This window comes from Xiphias gladius, chromosome 18 (genome assembly GCF_016859285.1).
Source record: "Xiphias gladius isolate SHS-SW01 ecotype Sanya breed wild chromosome 18, ASM1685928v1, whole genome shotgun sequence".
NCBI classification, from domain to species: Eukaryota; Metazoa; Chordata; class Actinopteri; order Istiophoriformes; family Xiphiidae; genus Xiphias; species Xiphias gladius.
The window spans coordinates 16,271,123-16,292,096 of record NC_053417.1 but is presented as its reverse complement, the minus strand read 5'-3'; the positions used below and the strand labels follow the sequence as shown (position 1 = coordinate 16,292,096).

General features: G+C 40.2%; 2 protein-coding genes across 4 annotated transcripts; both read right to left on the bottom strand.

The window, feature by feature from the left end:
* Positions 1-3,617: 3,617 nt before the first annotated feature.
* tnnt2a (troponin T type 2a (cardiac)) lies at positions 3,618-11,579 on the bottom strand. The gene is given in 14 exon segments (XM_040152037.1): positions 3,618-3,891; positions 5,086-5,126; positions 5,224-5,314; positions 5,417-5,526; positions 5,624-5,734; positions 5,827-5,904; positions 6,010-6,126; positions 6,410-6,473; positions 7,735-7,759; positions 7,974-8,003; positions 9,079-9,135; positions 11,001-11,011; positions 11,221-11,305; positions 11,446-11,579. Coding segments are annotated over 13 exon segments (822 nt in total). The 5' UTR covers positions 11,274-11,305; positions 11,446-11,579; the 3' UTR covers positions 3,618-3,857.
* Positions 11,580-11,945: 366 nt separating this feature from the next.
* On the bottom strand, positions 11,946-20,477 carry lad1 (ladinin). Of its 3 annotated transcripts, XM_040151999.1 has the most exons (14): positions 20,317-20,477; positions 19,369-19,539; positions 18,487-18,787; positions 17,118-17,191; positions 15,993-16,164; positions 15,573-15,665; positions 15,189-15,232; positions 15,061-15,103; positions 14,713-14,756; positions 14,551-14,617; positions 14,274-14,408; positions 13,690-13,779; positions 12,749-12,874; positions 11,946-12,544 (listed from the first exon to the last, which is right to left on the bottom strand). In XM_040151999.1, exons 1-13 carry the CDS (start codon positions 20,352-20,354, stop codon positions 12,782-12,784), a joined length of 1,365 nt encoding a protein of 454 aa, XP_040007933.1. In that variant the 5' UTR covers positions 20,355-20,477; the 3' UTR covers positions 11,946-12,544; positions 12,749-12,781. The 3 variants fall into 3 exon arrangements, with proteins under 3 accessions (XP_040007933.1, XP_040007934.1, XP_040007935.1); XM_040152000.1 differs by lacking the exon at positions 13,690-13,779; XM_040152001.1 differs by lacking the exon at positions 20,317-20,477 and having other exon boundaries at positions 19,394-19,472.
* Between the last annotated feature and the right edge of the window lie 497 nt (positions 20,478-20,974).

The window sequence follows — 20,974 nt, the reverse complement described above, 5'->3', positions numbered from 1 at the left end:
GAAGAACCCCTTTGATTCTTATTCTGCATTATTATTATGTAGGCATATAAGAACACTGCAACAGTCAATGTTTTTTCTAGATTGTAGATATTCTGCATTTTAATTCAGACTGTTTTGTCAAGGTGCTTAATGTTTGCGCAAAGTGTGTTTGAACAACGTGTGGCAGAAATAATAAAAAAATGAACATTTAACATTTTTTAACTTTATTTTATCCTCCCATCTTTTATGATCCCATGTGTGATCCCTTGTTTTTATTTGGATCTTTAAATGTTTTTTTTTTTAAATCTGTGCTGTTTTATTTGCTCTTTTTAAACTCGTTAAGAAAAGTAGTATATAAATAAAGTTCTTTATATTATTTTTACTGTCATATTGTCATTTTCCTAGTAGCATGAAGGGACTACAACCAGCATTTCATTATACAGCCCTGTGCTTTAGAATGATAAAGAAATGAACCTTGTACCTTGATAATCAGTGCATTCTAATAGCTGGTCAAATTTTACTTGTTGGCTGTTTTAGGTATACAGCGACCCCTGACGGTTCTCGTGTTAAAGAAAATATGTTGCTTTTGGTCAGAGCCGCGCTAGCTGTTTCCACCGTATTCCAGTCTTTCTGCTAAGCTAAGCTCGTGCTAGTGGTAGCTTCACATTTGGTATCGATTTTCTCATCTAAATCTCGGAAAGAACGCAAATAAACTCTTTTCCCTGAGGTAATGGCAAACTGTTTCTTTAAAATGTAGTACTAAACACCTTCTTCTGTTATGTTTCCTTGTCATTCACTGGCCTATTGAAATCAATAGGCCAGTGAATGCAAAATTTTGTTATGTAGTTTTTTTTTTCACTGTTGTTTTCTTGCATAAACTAAGGAATTTGGGGACAGAGAAGGACTGGAATATAGTCCACAACATGTAACACCTGGTCACAGCTGGTGCCTATTCACTGTGCTTAACTATGTCTAAAAATTTGGAGCAATACACACAAATATTTAGACCATGGAAAAACCTTAAATTTGAATTTCTTAAACAGCTAACATATCCACACAGTCAGCGTTAGCTGCTGGCTGCACACTGAGAGTCTTTTAAGTGTTCTTTGATCTAATTCAATAGAACACCGAGGAGATAATTAACGGGCTGAGTCCTCGAACATAAGTCTAATGAATTATGATCTGGGTGCTCTACCTCGGTTGAGAGGCCCACATTCAAATATACTGACAGTGCAGGGTACTTATACATTACAGGGTGTCTGCTCTCTTAACCGAAATCAAATTTAAAATGTTTTTCAAAACTCAAACGCTTTTTGAAAACAAATCCCTAAAGCATCCTTGCAAAGAGATGAAATGGTGGGGAACTGTGGGGATTCCCCACGGTCCCACAGTGCACTGCAGTGGACTGTTTTTATGCTTGAGACACGTAGTCATGCTGAGGTTCATTTCCCTGGGGGAAGATTGATGTCAGTATTGCTTAGAATGTATTTTTTGGAGAAATGTGTGTGGTATATGTTTCGGAGCCTTCCCTGTGATTCAGTCTGTATGTAGAATATATAACATACAGCATATGCAGACAAACATTGTTTGGGGCCGGTCTTTTCTTCAACAACCAACTAAGCTAATTCACTATGCTAACAGAAGGTACACACTATATGCATATTTGACATTTACACAATATGATCCATGCTGGAAGATACTGGAATCTGTGTCCATTGTTTCTTGTAGATTTCTTGAACTAATTAAGCTCCAATTTTTCATTCCAGTAGGGTTTTTGTGGTGTGGGTGTGTGTGTAACTGCTGTTCTCTGGCTAAGAGAACAACAATGAAAACAAAATGAGAAGCCTTTCGGCTACATTTTTTAAATTATATGTGAGGGTCTGACTGAAGCATCTTTGGTGAGATTTGATTTAGAAAATTTGATTGTGAATGTGCCCCCCCCCCCCATTGCACTGTTTTCACACAAAAGTACATTAATCATTAGTTTCAATTATTCACAATATACTGGAAAAGACTTTACTGTGTTCTGCATGATTTAGATTTGAATATCTTTTTTCCCTGTGCCCTTTTTATCCTATTCCTCTCCGCTAGAGTTGACTGGTTAATGGGACCAGCAGGTTTGATTTTCAGTGACGGAATAAACTAGACTGGCACTCAATAGAGTGCATATATCCGCCAAGGCGAAAAAAAGGACTTATCTCACAATATTGTGGAAAGCGATTAAAAAAAATTCCTGAATTTTCCCCTTTAACTGGATTCCTCAATAAACAAACTAACCAACAAACAACTCAACTAGAATGGCACTAAGTAGAGCACAGACCTCAACCGAGGCAAATGCCAAAAAACATACCAAAATTGGAGGAGGGATGGGGCAAGGGGCAGGAAAGAACCCATTAAACTTAGGGGCAGATCAAGATCATTTACTATGGATTTTAAACTTTTTCTGTGATGTCTGGTGTACCTGTGTTGTTTGGCATAGGCCTTGGCAGAGGTATGCACTCTACTGAGTGCTCTTCTAGTTCATCTGTCAACTGCTGTCTCTGTTCTGTTTCATTCTTGCCGCCGGTGCTGTGTGACAGGTAATGAAAAGTAGTGAGAAAAACACCAGATACAGCTTGCTGGCTCACTTATCACTGTCTTCGTGGGGTCTGTTAACGAATTATCATCCACACCGCGAGAACAAGGAAATCCCCAGTGCCTCATACTATTCTAGAGGCAGCTAATATTTTTCCATTCTTTCATTATTAAAAATCACTTTGAACCAGAAGTATCCTGTTTAATTTTGATTATTTTAGGATACATTAGATTTACAACTTGTCCCTTAATACTTAAAAGTGAAACGGAGCATCATAGAGACACTGCAACTCCATCCTTAGATCAGGTTTGTGTGTGTGTGTGTGTGTGTGTGTGTGTGTGTGTGTGTGTGTGTGTGTGTGTGTGTGTGTGTGTGTGTGTGTGTGTGTGTGTGTGTGTTTGAAGTGTTTTAAATAATTGAGATACAGTAAGTTGATTAAAATCTGACCAAAAACTCGTAAATCATACATCCACTGGATGGAATGTTTATCTCATTACAAGTTGGAACTTTCCCAGCATCTAGGATGACTTAATTGCTATACAGTTTAGCATCTGCATTTCTGATCAAAACAAAGAATGCCGTCATTAAAATTCACTTTGAGATGAGTTTTTGAAGTTGAAAAAGAAGTTGAAAAATAAGTGGAGAAGGAACATCTTTTTTCACTGCGAGGATTTTCCCAGATGGATTACGGTAAATGGAAGTGATTCATTCTCTTCCAGCGTGTGTGTGTGTGTGTGTGTGTGTGTGTGTGTGTGTGTGTGTGTGTGTGTGTGTGTGTGTGTGTGTGTGTGCGTGCGTGCGTGCGTGTGTGTGTTGGGTGGAGTTGTGTGTGTTGGGTGGAGTTCTGGGTGTTGGGTGGAGTTGAGGGTGTTAGCTCAATGTCAGTCCCAATCGTGTCAGAGCCTGTTTCTGAGTAGGAGGATGTCTCTTCCTGTCCTTGCTTTAGTCTTTCTGCATTCATCTCTTGGTTGTACTTTGATTGTAGAGTCTTAGTTACTCTCGGTGCAGTTTGGTGTCAGTAAATGAACACATGCACCCAAGCTGAAAGAGCAAGAAGCAAGTGTTTAAACTGAGATAGTTTTATTTACACCATTAAACACAGAACATCTAGTTCAAAGGATGGGAAAAAGAGGAAAATAATAGAGTGAGGTGGAGCTGGAAAACTGGTTATAAATGGTATTGTAGGTGGCTGTATTAGTGTGACAGGTGGGACTGGGGTGTGGCTGGAAAGCCAGGACTTGGTCTCAGGTTATAGCTGCAGGACAGGGCTGATGGTTACACTGCTCACTCAGCATGTCAGCATCTATTTCCTTAGGCCTCTCTTGGTTCTCTTGGATCTGTTGAAAAAAATAAGGGTCCCATGAGACAGACATTTGGCCTAACTCGTTTGTCCACAAAAAAGCATTGATAATATACATTTAGCTGACATTTAGAGGTTGCACAATCCTCTAAAATCCACTCCAAAAATAACAAGGCAGGCGGCACACGGCATGAGACATACACAGCCTTAGAAGACTCTTTTAGACCGTTTGTGACAGCTATGACAGCTGGCATGGCTGCCTGCCACACCCAGCCATTCAGCCAGCTTGCTCAGATTGAGTAAGTTACAGAGCCTCAGGGGGGGCTCATTCACTTTTGGGGATGAGCAAAATCAGAGCGGGGCTGTGACAGGGAGGGGACGGGGCGAGGTGCTTTTTCTGGCCTCAAAACCCCATTCAATTAGTGATGAGCACCCAAAGGGCCGCTACATATCCATCCCTCCACACAACCGTTTTTCTATGAAAAAGGACTTGCAGAGTGGCATGCTGTAATCAGTTATAGCTTCTTTACAATTTAACTGTTGTTTCTGTGACTCTATTACATTTCTTCTGTATTCTTGGAATATGAATTACAAGACATAATCACTGATATTTGTCATCTGAGCCTCTGGCTTTACTTAAAACTTTGAATAATGGGCATGTGCATGAACTTTGAGGGGCATTTGTGCCAAATTTGGCACCCTGGTGTCAGGCCAAAATACAAGCTACACAAAATATTAACCCGCTTTCTCCCGGTAGCCTAACTTTAACTATAACATTAAAGGGACACTCCGCCAATTTCACACCTAAAGTTTAGTTTACTTATCAAGCGGAGTCCTATTACACCTATGAAAACTGGAGGTTATGCAAATACCAATGTTCCCTGAGGGGAGTAAACAAGCTGGGAGTCCTTCTCTTTATCTGTGAGGTAATTTCTCTTGACAGGTGGAAATAGAGGTTTCTGTTAGCTAGGCTAAATGGCTAAGGGAATGCAGATAGATAGTAAGCTAAACAAGTGCTGGAAAGCGCCAACCTGGGTAGAGAGGTAATTCACCTCCTTAATTCACTTCCTGCTGGAAAGTGAAATTCCTTTCAAAGCGTCCTGCGTTTAGTCAATGAGGTAGACTAGGTACATAGTCTGTGAGGAGGTGTCCATATTAGTGGTGCGTCTGTGTGAAAAAATGTATGTGGCATCAGAAAAAGAAAGAAATTATATTCAGAGTTCATTCTCACATTTTCTGATGATCGCTGACACGATTCCTCAGCACATTAATCTGGAACAAAGAAAACATGCAAATGTTACTCCAGTGAGGTCCATTAGACCCCATGTCTTACTTCAGTGATTTGTGTTGTGTATCTTTGCATGCTAACCTCATATTTCTGTCTGGTGAACTGGTACTGCAGCTCAAACTTCTCTGCCTCCAGCTGGTACATCCACTCCCAAAGCTCCTTAGCTTTCTCCCTGTGAGACGAAAAAAAAAGGAGATTGCCTGGTTGTTGCTGTCATTTTTGACAATAAAATGTTTTTTGATGTGGTATAATGACATGATATTTCTCCACCCACTTGAGCTTTTCCTGGCTCAAGTGCTCAATTTCCAGAGATTTGCGTCTGTCACTCAGGATCTTCTTCTTCTTCTCTCTCTCAGTCTGCCTCTTACCACTCCGTTTCTCTGTCTGTGGGAAAGTGAAATAATTCATCTGGTATACATCCCTCACATTTTACTACTCGGACTTCTTAGAAACCCCCACAATAAACCCTTCAGTTTCTCACCAGTTTCTGCATGTACCCTCCAAAGTGGAGGCTGGTCAGGGTTTTCTTCTTCTTAGCATCATCCTCTGCTCTCCTCTTGGCTTCTTCCTCCTCCTTACGAGCTCTCTCCTCCTAGAAAACATGGATCAAAAAAGAAAAAAGACCCAGAGTGAAATGTAAGCAGCTGTATAAATTACATCACTGCAGCTGGAACAAGGCTTTACCTCAAGGCGCTTCTGTCGCTCTTTCTCTCTCTCACTGCGGATTCTATGTTGCTCTGCTCGCTCAAACCGGCGCTTCTCCTGCACAACAAATCATCCCATTTTAACAGATCTTGAAACAGATCTTTGACTTTATGTGTGGGTGGATAGGTTTACAGTAGACTGGCCATAGTATTAGGCACTCACAATCCTCTCTTTGAGATGAATGAGCTCCTCTTCTTCCTTCTTTCTGCTCTCAAAGTGAACCTCAATCAAAGTCTGAAGCTCCATCAGATCCTTCTCCATCCTTTTACGATGTATATCCTACAGAAAAAGGGATTTGGGTCCATGTTTCATTGGTTTCAATATTACAAAAAAGACCGGATGCGCATACTGTATTCGCTATTCGTCTCTTCTCTGGGCACTCACTGAAAAGTAGATCAGAAAATGTAAAGAAGGCCTTCTTATTCTAAATAGGGACTCTAGAACATGTTTAACATCGACGTGTCTCTCTTAGTATTATATACCCTTAGGCAGAAAACTTTGCACACTATGTACTATACGTAATCAGGCAGTCCTCTGTTCTGATTCCCAGTCTGTCACTCACATCAAAATCCACCTTCTCTCCATCTGGGATCTTGGGAGGGATGAGGTTTGGCATGATAAATGGCCTGGAGATTGAAAACAGATAGGAGGGTGAGTGAACGAATCAGTGAGTTATAATATAGAGTAAGCAATTTAAAAAGATATATCAGTAACTGTCACTCTGGAGGTCAAATGAGGATCAAATAAAATCAGCAGTTTCAACATGCCAAACAAATGTTCCTGTAACGTATCCATACATGTCTATGCCTGTCCAAATGCTGTGGAAAATATACAGAAATGAGAACAAGTCATTGTTTCGAAACACTGATGACTTATATTAGTATAGTAATTATATATTTTTTTGGAGGGGTTAGTCTTAGGGGCCGGGGTTACAGTTACACAGGGGTTTGGTCTAAATTTATGGTTGAGTATGAGAATCTAGCACATGGGTTACGTGAGGTTAAATGGGGGATTATAGGTTGAGGCTTCTGTGTAGGGTTAAAAGTTAGATGAGAAGACTGATACCACTCTCATATCTGTATGCTAAATTTGAGGCTAATTATCACTATATTGATACCGAAGAGACCTTAAAAAAGTCATGATTCTCAGACAAGTTCTGAAGTTATAAGGAGCACCTTTATTTCTATGATTTCTACGAGTTATAACTCAGAAAAGGAGATTGATGAGATTGAGAATTATTTTTGACACAAACGGCTGCTGAGGGTTAAGTAACTTAACGGCCTGCCTTAGTTGTGTGTCACAGCCACTGCCACAGCTGCCAACAATCCCCATGAGCGGGCCAAGTCAGCCAAGCTACAGTAACTAACCTCACTTTTCCCTTAATAAAACCTGCGTGTACCTGTCCCTTTCAACTCATGTAGTATCCTTTACTCACTAATTAAGATGTTATATCTTGTTTAATTCATACAAAAACTGAGGTGTAAATATGACAAGTTATGTACCACACTATTCCTTGGCCGGGTAAAGTAACTCTGTGCGGAACAAACAAACTTATAATGTGTTAATTAGTGAGCTTAAGAGATGCCCGTGGAAGGATTTTGATACCTTTGTACATAGCAAGGCTAGATGTTTCCCCTTGTTTTCAGTCTTTCGTGCTAAGGTAAGCTAAATGGCTGCTGATGGTATGGTAGTACAGACATGAGAGTGGCATCGATCTTCTCATCTAATTCTCTGCAAAAAGAACAGATAATTTCCCAAAAACTATGTCTTTAATTCAACAGCTTTGTTTTCGGGAAATAGTATTATCTTTATCATACATTTTTTGGTTTCCAAAAAAGTACTTTGGAAGAATAAATGTGTCTGTACACATAAGTGAATGTTACTCACTTGAATTTTGGTTTGGTTTCCTCCTCTGTAGAAGAAGAAGAAGAAAAAAAAGGATAGACAGAGATGAGCTCGTCCAGACCACAACACACAATCTCTCTCAGCAAGGACACACCAAGCTGTTTCATTATAATCGCACAAAGAAATGCCAGCAAGTTATGCACCCAAGAAAAAAAGAAAAGAAAAATAGATTCACCATGTGGCAGCATTCATTTCGATGCAGTTTAGAAAAAGAGTGTTACCTTCTCCTTCTTCGGCTTCCTCTTCTCCATCTGAAACCAAAAAACAAAATCCTTAAGAGGTTTGTCTCTGTTTGTGACTGTCTGTGTCAAATGAGGAACAGTTAGCATTTTGGAACAGTAAATTGTAGTGTTTTCCTGCTGACAGACAAAATGATAAACTGTATGAGAGCGTATGGAAAAATGAGAAAAACCAAGACACAGCACTGAGAAAACCAGGTACTGTTTGCTTGTCTGTGTTGGGGTGTGTCAAAAGTGAAGGGCTGCATGTGTCATATATCATAAATAGCACTCTGGAGAGGTGACAGATGATGTCTATAGAGACATGTCTTGATAATAAGCAGTTTCTCACCAAGGAACATTTGGCTACTGTGACCTCTGAATGACACCCAATAAACAACAAAAGCCATAAAAACTTCAGCATTAGTCTCTCAATTATACAGTAGCAGCAGGATTCCGATTAATGTTTTTGTTTACTTAAACAAGACTAGACTGTGGCTAACGGCTGTGTGAGGCCAAACTTAGGCACAATGGTGCTTTGAGCTAAATGCTGATGTCAAGTCCAAAAAAAGTCACTTTCTCCTGGCCATTGTGTGTGACACATCCGGTGAAAGTTCACAGGTGCTTCATAGGGCGTTTTGCTGATTTGAAAGCATAGATGAGAATGAATCTGACTAACATCCCTGCAGTATCATGTGAGAGAAACGCCTTAACATCTCTGATGAGCTGTGATAGCTATTCTGACTATTGAGCAAGAGCTTTAGGCCTGGGAGCATTAGCAGGCTTGAGGATTACTCTGAGCCAGTGGCTGTGTCTGGTATGACTAAGAGACAGAGAGAGAAAGAAAACATGTACGTTTGAGCTTATCAAGTAACTGCAGACTGTCACATACCAAAGTGAAGTGTGACTGAGATAGCACATCATTCCCAATCTATCTGTCTGATGGTTACGGACAGAATAAATGAATCATCATCACTTTGCTGTCAACACATACACAGCACTACGCATGCATCTTGCTGATTAAACACTGACACAGTAACAACACTGAGCAGATGTCTGCACTCAACAACAACCTGGCCACAATGTTTTCCATTTTATAGCCCCTTACCTTGTTCTTCACCGGCCTCCTCCTCTGCAGCAGGTCCGTCTTCCTCCTGCACGGTCTCTGGCAGAGAAAGGAGTTTTTGGGCAAATAGTTAAATGTCAGTGAGAAATCTTGACAATAACAGGGTGTGATATTGACTCATTGCCTTATTCAATCAATCACTCTCCCTTGTCAATGACCTGCCATTTTTCACAAGTCCATGGTGAAAGGAATGAGACGAGAGAACAGCTGCTAATCCTAATTAAATAGTTTTTTTTTTTCTTCTCCGAGCTTATTTACACTTTTTGAAGATCCAAATTACGTTAGTTTGAAGCACTCAGTCTCCCAGAGTAGGATAGACAAAAGTTTGTTCAAACACCATGGAAAACCTTGCAGAGAGATAGCAAGTGGCCAGTTCAGAATGAGCTACCCTCCTCTGGCATTTAAAGCGAACAGCACCGAAGAGCTGGTGAAGGTGTGTGTGTTTGTCCATGTGCGTGTGTATTAACCTTGACTCGAAATCGTCAGATTCATGTGATAGGGCATTTAAGAACAAAATTCCACCCACAAGCTCATGAGCAGGTTGGTCAACATTTGGGAACATCAGAGAGAGAGAGAGAGACAGAGCTAAGCCACAAAGTCCAAAATGTATGATCTCATCAGGTGGTACTTTGTGAAATATCTCCATTACCGACAGCAAAAAGAGACTGACTTTGTGAACTCAGACAATCTTTGTTTGGGCATTTGATATTGTACCATGCTAATCCAGAAAAGTTTGAACTTCAAATTCTTCAAATAATACTTCAAATTAAATTTTGTACCATAATTTTAATGACCAGTTATTGCCCATGTGCATCATCACCCTAACTTGTTTCTGATTTAAGGGTGGAGCAGGGGAATCAACACTTGGTACTTGCTTCATGTCACCAAAATCAGCCAGATATTTATTGTCTATGGAGAGAGAAGAAAGTGTTTTCAGCCTGAAGCTCGAGCGGTACCTTCTTCTGCCGCCTCCTCCTGCTCCTCCACCTCCTCCTCTACCTCCTGCTCCTCTGCTGAGCAAAGCATAGATGTGGTTAGTGCAGCCAGCCAGCTAGCAAAGCAGCCAGCAACAATCAGACACACACGAGGAAAGAAAGAAATAAATGAGCATGTGTTTCAAGCTTGGTGAGATGAAGCGTGGCTAATTCAAATATCATCTCAAATATCATCATTCATGAATGTCGGTCATAGCCATCTTAGTTTAAACACAAGCACCCTGAGCGCCAGGACTGATTGAACCATGGCCAAAAATCATTCATTCATGACCAAGAGCTTTGTTTATAAATGTCAGTGCTAAAGCTTTACTGCAAATATAACAAGTTCCATACCTTCAACTGCCTCCTCTTCTGAATTCCACAGCCAGGGAAATACAGACAGAGGGAATTTACAAATGTGATCACATAATGAGAAATGCAAACTGTGGTTTATAGTACATCATGTTATATATATACACACACACAGCTACTTTTGCTGTAATGCCACTAATGCTACACCTAATTACAAGCAAAAGAAGAACAGGAAGAGGACATCACCGTCAAGACCCTGAACAAATAACTTTTACATTCTGCGGGTTTTCCCAGTAATCTAGCGACTGCAATCTTTGACTCAACAAAGAAGTCTCTTTGGCGCAAACGCACTTTGTGCTGCATTGTGATGAGCCTCAAACGGAAAAAAAAGCAGAAGCCCTGTTAATTATGTAGTGCTGTACGTTGCTCATTTACATTGTGTACACATCAAGATTGAAAAGTCCCTACCTACATAGTATATTATAGTATCAGATTACTATGTTAAACTCAGTGGATTATTTAAAGAAAACATTAGTCTCAACAGCATGGCTTTAGTTTTAACAGTAGATCACATCTTTCAGTAATGCACTGATGGGGAGTCATGATTAGAGTTCTTACCTTCCACCTCCCTGTGAAATTCAAACACATAGATGCATTACTATTCTGATCCAAGATGCAATTAAATAGCAATCTATCATCACATTACAATAAAATGCAGCTGTCACTACAACAGATGTACAGATGCTACATGTCTATATATGTGCAATTATATAACAGGGTGCTCCGTATGTTTAGGCAGAAATAGTAGACTCTTTTGTATGGTACATGAAAATGAAACCTAGCTTCAACCTACTCCTCATACTCCTCCACCACTTCTTCGTTGTCCGACATGGCAGTGAGCTTCCAGGTGTGCAGCGGTGAATCTGAACGTCAAAGAGACTCCATAAATTCACCCAGAAATCATGTTCCCCTTCACATTCTCGCCAATTCATTTACAGCCTCTCATTTAACAATGTGCATAGTCTATTTCTAGTTTTATCGTCTTTTCATCAGTGACACTTACCTGAAGATCAGATGGACTGATGGAGAAAGAGAGCTCAGTGTGCAGCAGAGGAGAGGTCCTCACTTTCTCTAGCAGGAACGTGAGGTGAGTCTCAGAGGGCAAAGGGACGGACTGTGTAGCGGGGAAAAGGCTTAGGGTCCCTTGTTGTGTTATTAATAAACTTTTAGATAGCATGTACTCTCCATTATCACCATTCCCAAAAAAGGCTTGTGTATGCACGGCTGCAGGTTGCAATGCCAGAAAGATCCAGATAAGTCCACAGTTGCTCACAGACAATGATTCATGCACACGCACAAACACAAGCTCTCTCTCACCCATGCATGGCACCCTGTTGCTGACAAAACACAGGCACACAGCTCTTATCTACATTCTCCCTCCTCTGAGATAAGAGATGTGAAAGAGTACATATGCATTTAAGACTAGACACTGTTTCTGTGTTGTGTAAGTGAGCAAAAGAAAATTTATGGCAGACACATGTAGGAAAACGTTTTATTCCTCAGACAGGCAGCATCTTTCCCACAAAGACACACAGAACCTACATTATATTTTGGCAGATTAGACAAAAACTTACATTTAAAACTCCAGAATTGCCACTACTCTAATTCAATAAAAATGGGTATTATTAGCTTTAAGACCTTCACCTGTTTAAAGTGCTTAAAAAATTACACAAAGTTAAGGCAAACAGCTAAAGAGTTTTAAAACAAACAAGTCACTGCCCTTTCTCTTTTCTATTACTTTTCTTATCCTCTGTATACTTTGCTTTTCACTCTTTTCCTCACTCAGTTGAACATCTTCCTGTATTTTAAGGTTTTAATGTATTTTAATGTTTGCAAAACGACAAAATCATACTTTAAGAAGCAGTATAAAAATGTATGATAGAAGCCTCCCAACTTTAAAAGCAGATTCCTCCTTTTCAGTCCTCTAAAGCTATAACTCAGCTCACTTTTTTTCTCCAGTTCTTCTGTCTGTTCCACGTGTGTGCTTTGGCAGTGAAGGCAAAAAAAAAAAAAAAAAAAATTAAGCTTGAAGAAGCAATCAGTCACTCATGGCATTTATTAACCTTCCAGTTTCTTTGTCTCCTCTAACCGTCTTCTTAATCCTACAAATTGAGGCACAGAAAGGCAAGAGATTATTAATGAAGAAATACTTTTTGGTTTCATATTTAAACGTGACGTCGTGTCAAAGTTGCTGGCAGCCTAAGATCTGCTTCATTTGGGTTATGTTACGCCTGTTTTCATAGTCATATCCCGACAAATAAGTATTACTGTATGTTACTACATGCAGTCTGGGACACTAATCCTACCTGTTGCACATTCTAAATGGGGATCCCTCACTTTTAGATTTTTCCGGGGCTGGCTTTTGAGACACTGTCCTCTCCTCTGTTCTCAAATAGGCTCCTCTTACCGGTGATGTCCACATGTCTCAAGTCCTATAAATAGAAAATACAAATATGATCACTCTTATTTCTAAAAGGAAATTAACCCTTGACAAAGCAGTAAAGCAGGCAGAAAAGAGAAAAATATGTATACTCTGTATACATATTACAAAATGTGCTTATGTCTGATATGCCTCAGATTCTCTAAAAAAGAAAAACCAAAAACCTCTTGTTTTTGCTCAGATATGAGAGAGATGACTGTGTCCCTGTAGCCACAGATATCTTACTGTTAAAACAAACAGCGATCCGTGTATGTCATAGAAACGTATTTGAACTTACTTATAACTTCTTGACCAATATTTTTTAATTTAAGTCAACCGGATATCCTATTAAACTCTGAGCTGAAGTCTCTAATCACCAGGAGTCAAACATTCCCCACAAAATAAAAAGAACAGAATAAGAACAAGCAGAGTGAATGCTAACTTAGAAATTATAAGAATAAAAGCAACCAAAATTTCCAATGAATGTAAATCACAAATAATCATAGTTGCTGGAACTAGAAATCTTTTTTTAAAAACAATGAGGAACTTAATCTGAGGTGGTTTGGTAAGGGTTGACACTCCCCCAGCCCTGAATACAATCAGTGAGAGCTACGTGACCAAATTCTGCATAAAGACTGTAAAATGTGAAACTAATCAAAAGTAAGCAGCAGGAAAAAAAAAACAACCCAAAAAAACATCCTGCTCAGAACGCTGAGGCACATTTAACCGAAAGAGTACTACTGCCCTCTAACTTCCAGATTCTGCACTTGTAACCAGTTTTAGTAGACACGTTACAATGCAAATAGCCTGGTTAATAGGTGACCATACAGTAGGACTGTGTGAAGGCCCAGTTTGGTTGGTCTTGTTGAGCCAGCGGCTGATCCGGTCCGACATTCCTGATGTGAAGCTCCTAAATTCCTGGTAACACCAGAGATGTAAAATAATTAGATCCCATTTTTGCTAATGGTATGAGTGCATAGCTGTAATATTACATGTTACATGAAGTTAAAGCTGAGGCTGCTCAGAATTCCCCCTAAGCCTTGGTCAACAGATCATCATAGCATTAATCCAGACCTAGTATGTGCTCTATGTCCACGCATATTTTATGAATATCCACACAGTTTGTGAGAAGTATAATAATGTGGTGTGTGTACAATAGTATATAACACCTTGTGTTTTCACAAGTGCAAGTTTCGTTTAATTGCTGACAATCCTGTTAATATTAATATATTTTGTTTATTTGTTTCATTTTTATTATTTGTTTGTTTGTTTATCAATCTTTGTTTTATCTATGTATTTTTGAATAATATATCTACTGTGTTTTGTTGCCATTACTAAAAGTTAAGTGCAAGCATGACAGCACATGTGCGTCTAACACAGAACATAAAGTGGATTTTGAGCAATGAAGGTACCTGTCTGGAAACTCCAGGGCCGGTGGGGGCCGCTTCCTGCTGCTCCTTCTCAAAGAGACCTCTCTTCCTGGACACCTCCTCCAGCAGGAACAGGGTCCTCTGGGCCACGTCTGGAGATCGCATTATTTCTGACTTCTACGCACATATAGGAAGCAGAGTGCGGAGAAAACACCATCAGTAATACTGACAATTGATGTGGACTAGAGTAAGAAGATGATGGCTACTTTTGCTGCATTGGAAGGCTCAGTTATGATGTTTTGCAGGCTGAGAGTCTGACCTGTGCAGCCTGAGCCAGTCTCTCCATCTTCTCCTGGATGGACCTGGATGAAATCCTCTGCCTAGAGCTGAACAACACAGAATCCACGTATGCACTTGTCCAGCTGTAGTCACTTATTTTGACTAAAATTGGACTAGAAGAGGTACGCAGAAATCAACTCACTTTCTCACGAAAGATGATGGTTTGTCTTCATCTTCATTTTGGTCCTGGTCCAAACCCAAGGATACTTAATATTAGACACACTGTGAATAATCTATTTTAAACTTCAAAACAAATAACATTTTCGTTTCGATGACACTTTAATGCACTTCACAATCCCAGTCAACATGTGCCATCTTTTTATATTCAAAGAATACCTTCCTGTTCAAGTTACAGGTACAGTTTTGTTGATTTTTCTTTTTTTTTTTTTGATTGACTGATTGATTGAAGTGTTATACAAAAATCATTGTTCTTTAAATTATTTATTTATTTATTTTTGTTACTTCAGGTGAAAGTAAATTGTCATCTTACCGTGTTGGATTCAAACTTCTTGGTGGCCATCCTCACACTCGCACTACAACAGAATGAAACCGTTTGCATTTAACTTAAGGTGGACAGATGCAAAGCGACACAAAATGAAGACAAGGGTGTTTCCTTACCTTCTCTGCAGCGGCGCAGTCTCTTCTTCTTTCTTCCTCATCATCTGTGGAGGACCAAGAGTAAGACAAGTGTGTGTTAGCAGACCTTACTGTCGTCCAAATGTCAGCAGCTCATGACCAGCGCAATCATACTCTCTCTTGGGATGTGTTAGGGTGTTAACAAAGCAACTAGTCAGCAGTCACAACTGGTAAATATTGCTTTAGCTATTAGCATAAGCCCAAAGCTTGAGCTGCGCAAGCAAATTATACTCAGTTGATAGTCTGACAGGTGATGCAAGATTAAATCATAATTTAACAGCCAAATAAGCGAAGTTAATTTTAGCATTGCCTTGGGGCAATGTGTGCATGTATTCTTGTTTGTGTGGGCTGGGTTGATGCGTTTACCCTGAAGGATACAGTCCTGGAACTCTGTCTGACGAAGGCAGGTTTGGTCGTCTGTTCAAAGTTGCCGTTGGAGGAAGAGTCATTCTCGCTGGTCTGAGGTGAAGCAAAATAACTTAAACTCCAGTGCTAAATAGGATTAGATTTGACTATCTCCAGTCAGAAGACGGTGCGGTCCCCCTGAGCCATCTCTCCTACCCTTCAAGATGGCTTAATTTGTGCAGGCGGCAGCAATGGAGCTTATACCAGTTTGTTATTATTGGCACAAAGAATGTGACTTTCACTCATTTAACACTAGATGGAGCTGCTGTTTTTTTTTAATTAATGGGCACCGACGTCAGCACTTTTCAGCACTTTTTTGTGTCCTCTGACAGGGTATTTGTGTGTGTGTGTGTGTGTGTGTGTGTGTGTGTGTTAAACTACCTCCTGTGTGTGTCCGTTCTGAACAGGGCTTTGAGCTCCCCTGGGAGAGGGGCTCTGACAGGGCGAGGGCCAGTGTTCTCGAGGTGACAAGGGGGTGGTCGGAGAGCCAGGGCTCATGGGAGTTGTGCATCCGCTGAGAGAGGGACTCTTGTCGATTGAGATGGAGACAGAACTGCAGCAGAAGAAACACAAGTGAACCGAAAGGTCAGCTGAAGAAACGCGTGAGAAGGCAACCAGTGATCCAGGACAAACTCACAGTTAAGCTGCAGAGTAGTAAAGTCTTTATTGCACCCTGCTCACCAGTCGCCTTTTGAAGTATTGTTTTGAACAATCTATCTCTACCCCTCCGAGCCCATTAAAGCTACTTAAATGAAAACAGATCAACATGTCAAAACAATCTTGAACAGATTTATAACCGTGTGATCAGTGAGAATAACAGGCTAGCAACATCATCAAACCAACAAAAAACCATCTTAAAAACACAGTGACATAAAACACCGTAATGATATCACTCATTAAACCAGGCCTCTGTTTTTTTTTTTAAGTTCATGGAGGTCTGAAGAAATCCAAGCAGCAAAAAAAGTCAGGCAGGAAGAGCCAGAGTCACAGCAGGATGTCATAATGCTTCAAACCCATGAAATGATCCTACAGAAAACCAGAGATGCAGAGCTGCCTCACTCTCTTGTTATCCCAACTCTTTAGACGATATTTTCACCTGCTATCTTGCCAGCTGATCCCGTCTGTGTATGTGATATTGCATAAAACAGTTTATATTGAATTAATATTGGGGTGTATGTTAAACTTCCAAATGTGATATTTAGCATTTAGAAATTTGACATCTAAATCTAAATAAGTAAATCTCTAATAGACTGGTTTGTCATATGGTTGCCTTGATATGGTTGATTATTTAAACCATTAACTAAGCCATACAGTACAATCAATTTCACTTGGCCTTCGGTTGCTGTTTCACTGCTCTACTACACTGTTCTCTGCTGCTGCATTTTGTTTTCCTTGTGTAGAATCAATAACCTTCATCTTATCTTAAAAAAAAAAGTTGTGACCAATATTGGATCATTCCCAATGACTAACCAACAAACACAACAATAGAAAATTCTGATTGTTAACCTGACAAACTTCTGAGCCGGGTTGGACGGTGGCCTGGGATCAGGGTCTTTGCGCAACGACTCGCTGTGTTCATTCTAACGAAGAAAACAAACAGTAGAGACAATCGTCATAAGCACATAGCATACAAACTTTTGTACAGAGCCACCCGAGACAAACCGTGCATTACGTAATGCTGTACTGTTATGGCCCTCATTTGCAGATACACTGAATTACAGCAGCATGCAACTGTAATAAAAGATAAAGTTCATATTATGACCTTAACCACACCTTATCAAAGTTCTTTAGACGATTTGCATGGTCACTTGATTTACTGGAAGAGTGCATGTCCAGTAAAATGACAGGAGATGAATATACAAACAGTATTTCTCGGTGTTTCATCAAATTGTATTATTATCTTATTTTATATAGTATGTTTGTGTCCTCAAAGGAAATATACCAAAGTTCTTTATAACTAGCATCTATGACACACATCTGAATAGGTTTGAGAATCATACATCTCTCTTTGTGTCTTTGTTCACCTAAATAATATTGGTAATGTACACTGAGTCTTTCCATCTTTACAGAACACTTAACGGTAATATATTTCCCTGAGGGGAAAGACGTCGGTGAGTTGTTGTCGTTGTAGAATCTAGAAAATTATTAACATGGCTCCCAGTCCGTGTGGGGTAACACTTAACCCCACTGCAGGGTGACGCTACTCTTAGCACTGTGTTACGACTCAGTGAGACATTAATAGCTCGAATTTTCAGTGATGGTTTATTGACTGTTTGTGTACCTGTCTTGTCAAAGGATTTGTCTGTCAGTTTACGCAGTTCATACTAAATGACTACATGTCATTTTTGGCCATGCTAGCGTGGCTCTGGGGACAGAAATGTCGGTCTGTCGGTCAGCCCAACACTTTGGTCCAGACTGAAATACCTCAGCAACTATTTGATGGATTGCAATGAAATTCTGCACAGCCATTCAAGGTGCCCAGAAGGTGAATCCTAATGATTTTGGTGATATCCTGACTTTCACTCTATCACAACCAGCAGGAAATGTTTTCACTTATTCCATGAAATATCTCAACATCTACTACAGAGATTTGTTCAGAAAGTTGCACAGAAATTCATGGTTACCAGACGATGCATCCTAATGACTTTGTTGAGCCTCTGAGTTTTCATCTATGGTTGGGTCTCATTTGTCCAATACTTTGGTTTGTTGTTAAAATACTTGCAAAACTAACGAAACTCACATCAGCCCCAGTTGTACTTTGTGATTTGTTATACTTATTGTCAAATTACAACTCCACTAGGTTTAATAGTCAACTTGCAAAATGTTTCTCTAAATTTTTCTTTCACTGAAAGGTAATGAGTGACTCCAGTCTTACTTGTCTCTTTGTGATGTTAGTGCTGGTATTGCTGCTGCTACTGCTGGGACTGTAAGAGGCTGTTTTTTGGGGTAGTTGTGGTTTGGATGTGGTTTTCACAGAGGGAAACACGCTGCCCTGCTGCTCATCCAAGTCCCCCAGTAACTCCACCCTGGCCCCTCCTCCTTCTCCTCCTCTGCTAGCCTCTGCGTCATCTTCCTCTTCCTCCTTCTGTCGTCTCAGCGTCTCCACGTGTCTCATCCTCCGCTTTTCATCACGGACTCGCAGCATCTCCACAAAATCCAGCTGGATTTGCTCCACGCTGGAAATTATTACACACTTGTGAATGACTGATATATATGATGGATAGTCTCTAGAAAGAGGTGAAAGGACCTGTCAGTCCTGTGGCTGATCAGGTTTCTCTAGTGAAAGGCTCTACAGTTACTTTCTCTCTCTGAAGACTGCTTCTGCTCCAGGTACTCAGCTGGTGGTGTTTTTGACAGCTTTTATATTTTCTATGCATGGTATCAGGTTTTTTTCATATGTTTGCAAGGTATACAGACTCCCAAGGGGCAAAAGTGTAAGAATCCTCTCTGTCTGCTTCTGAAATCCCACCACTAAAAAGGCATACCATCAAAGAAGATGAATTCTTAAATACTAGAATCTGTATGGCCTTCTTACATACCAGAAACAAAGAAAAAAAAAAAGAAGAATGAAAGAGAGAATGGAAGAAAAAGACAAAAGAGGAGAGATAGTAGTAAAAATAGCAGTTGGCAAACAAGCAGGGACAGGAAGAGCAGAGCACACACCTATTGGAACGGCAATCATGATCAGATAATCTATAAATCAAGCTATGGCAAGTACAAATCAATAAATTCTGTTTTACTAAATTGTGAGAATAACCTGCTGAGTCCCTGGGACGTCTCACTTGTGGAGTCTGTCCCAAAGGAGCTGCCGCTGGTGGGTGTGTCTTTAGGTGCATCTGAGTCGGCGGCGCTGCTTGAGCTCTTCCCCCTCCTCCTCTTCTCCCTCTCCACCTCCTCCTCATCCTCCATCGTCCACTGGCGCGCTAGGCTGAGGGCCGAGTCACAACAGGGAACATAATAATCAGCAAACGTGGACATAAAACAGAAAAATGAAACAGAGGCAGAGACAAGGCCTGACAAAAATGAAGATACGCATGGCGAACATTTGCATGACAGTGTTCAGACAATCAGTCTACTTTTGAATCCAATGAACTGCTCGTTTTGGTTGTTGGAAAGGCGAGATTACAGTTATAATAACTGTTACACAAAACCTGCTACACTTGTTCAGTCAACTGTTTTGTTAGTAAAGTCACAGTTGGTTGCTTGTCTGAGCAACTTTAAATCAACTATTCAGTCTAGTATTGTGCACGATGTGTATAGAAGCATTTATTAGTCTTTTAGTGCAGGCAGGTACAGTGCAGTACGGGGCAGATGTTCCCTCTGGAAAAACACATTTATTAAAGGGTAAAACGGTATAAATAATGTAGTTATTTCTAAAGTTCATAGCTCATAATTCAAACATCACAGTAAAGGTAGAATTGCCTGTAATGATAACAATAATGACACCAAAGGAAATAGAAAATAGCGCAATGTTTGAGAAGGTTATTGCAGGTTCACTGTGCTGCTGACTACAGATAGTACAAAGTCCCTAGATGAGTATTATAAAAATCATTTTTACCCAAGGGTAGGCTGCAAGAGTGAAGCCAGCTCAGGGAATAACCTTAAACCCCATAATACTGTCAAAACTTAGCAGCTGCAGAAGGAGCTCCTAACAACAGGTGTCATATTCTCTTTAGAAAACTCTAAGTGCCAGCAATAACCTTACCTGGACAAAGCCGACCAGTTTTTCCGACTGAGGGACATATTGGACAAAAATAAATAGCCTAAATAAATAAAGTTTTTCCGAATGCGCTTCGCTCACAGACCTACAGGCACTCCGAGGGCGGCAGTCAAATTGCAGTCAGTGCGGCACAAAGCAGTCCACCTTTACCCCGCTGGCGTCACATGACCACAAAGGTAAGCTACCCCACCTGGGGGAGAGAGAGAGAGAGAGAGAGAGAGAGAGAGAGAGCGAGCTTCTCCTTGTATGGTGCAAGGGAGGCAGTGATGATAGCGGTGACACGAGCTGATATTCTGTTTCCTTGCTTGGATACGAGCGAAATAAACTAACCCTGTGCGTTAAAGCTGCTGTAAGGCCTTAAATGAAATAAAAATAACGACAAATAATTTAACAATACCCGAGTAAAACTGGTGTATGTAAATGGTGGCGATGCAAATGCTCAGCGGCTACTCTGTAATTTAGTATTTGCCGAGTAAAATTAAACCAGCTAAAAAGTTTTAGCTGATATGGCACTTTTCAGAAACATATGGAACGCAACTGAGCATTGAAATAGGATGAGGATGAAACAAAAAAAATGGAAAAAAAAAAGACCATGCCCATCTCATATAAACATTCTTTATAATGTGTTTTATGATGACCTTGA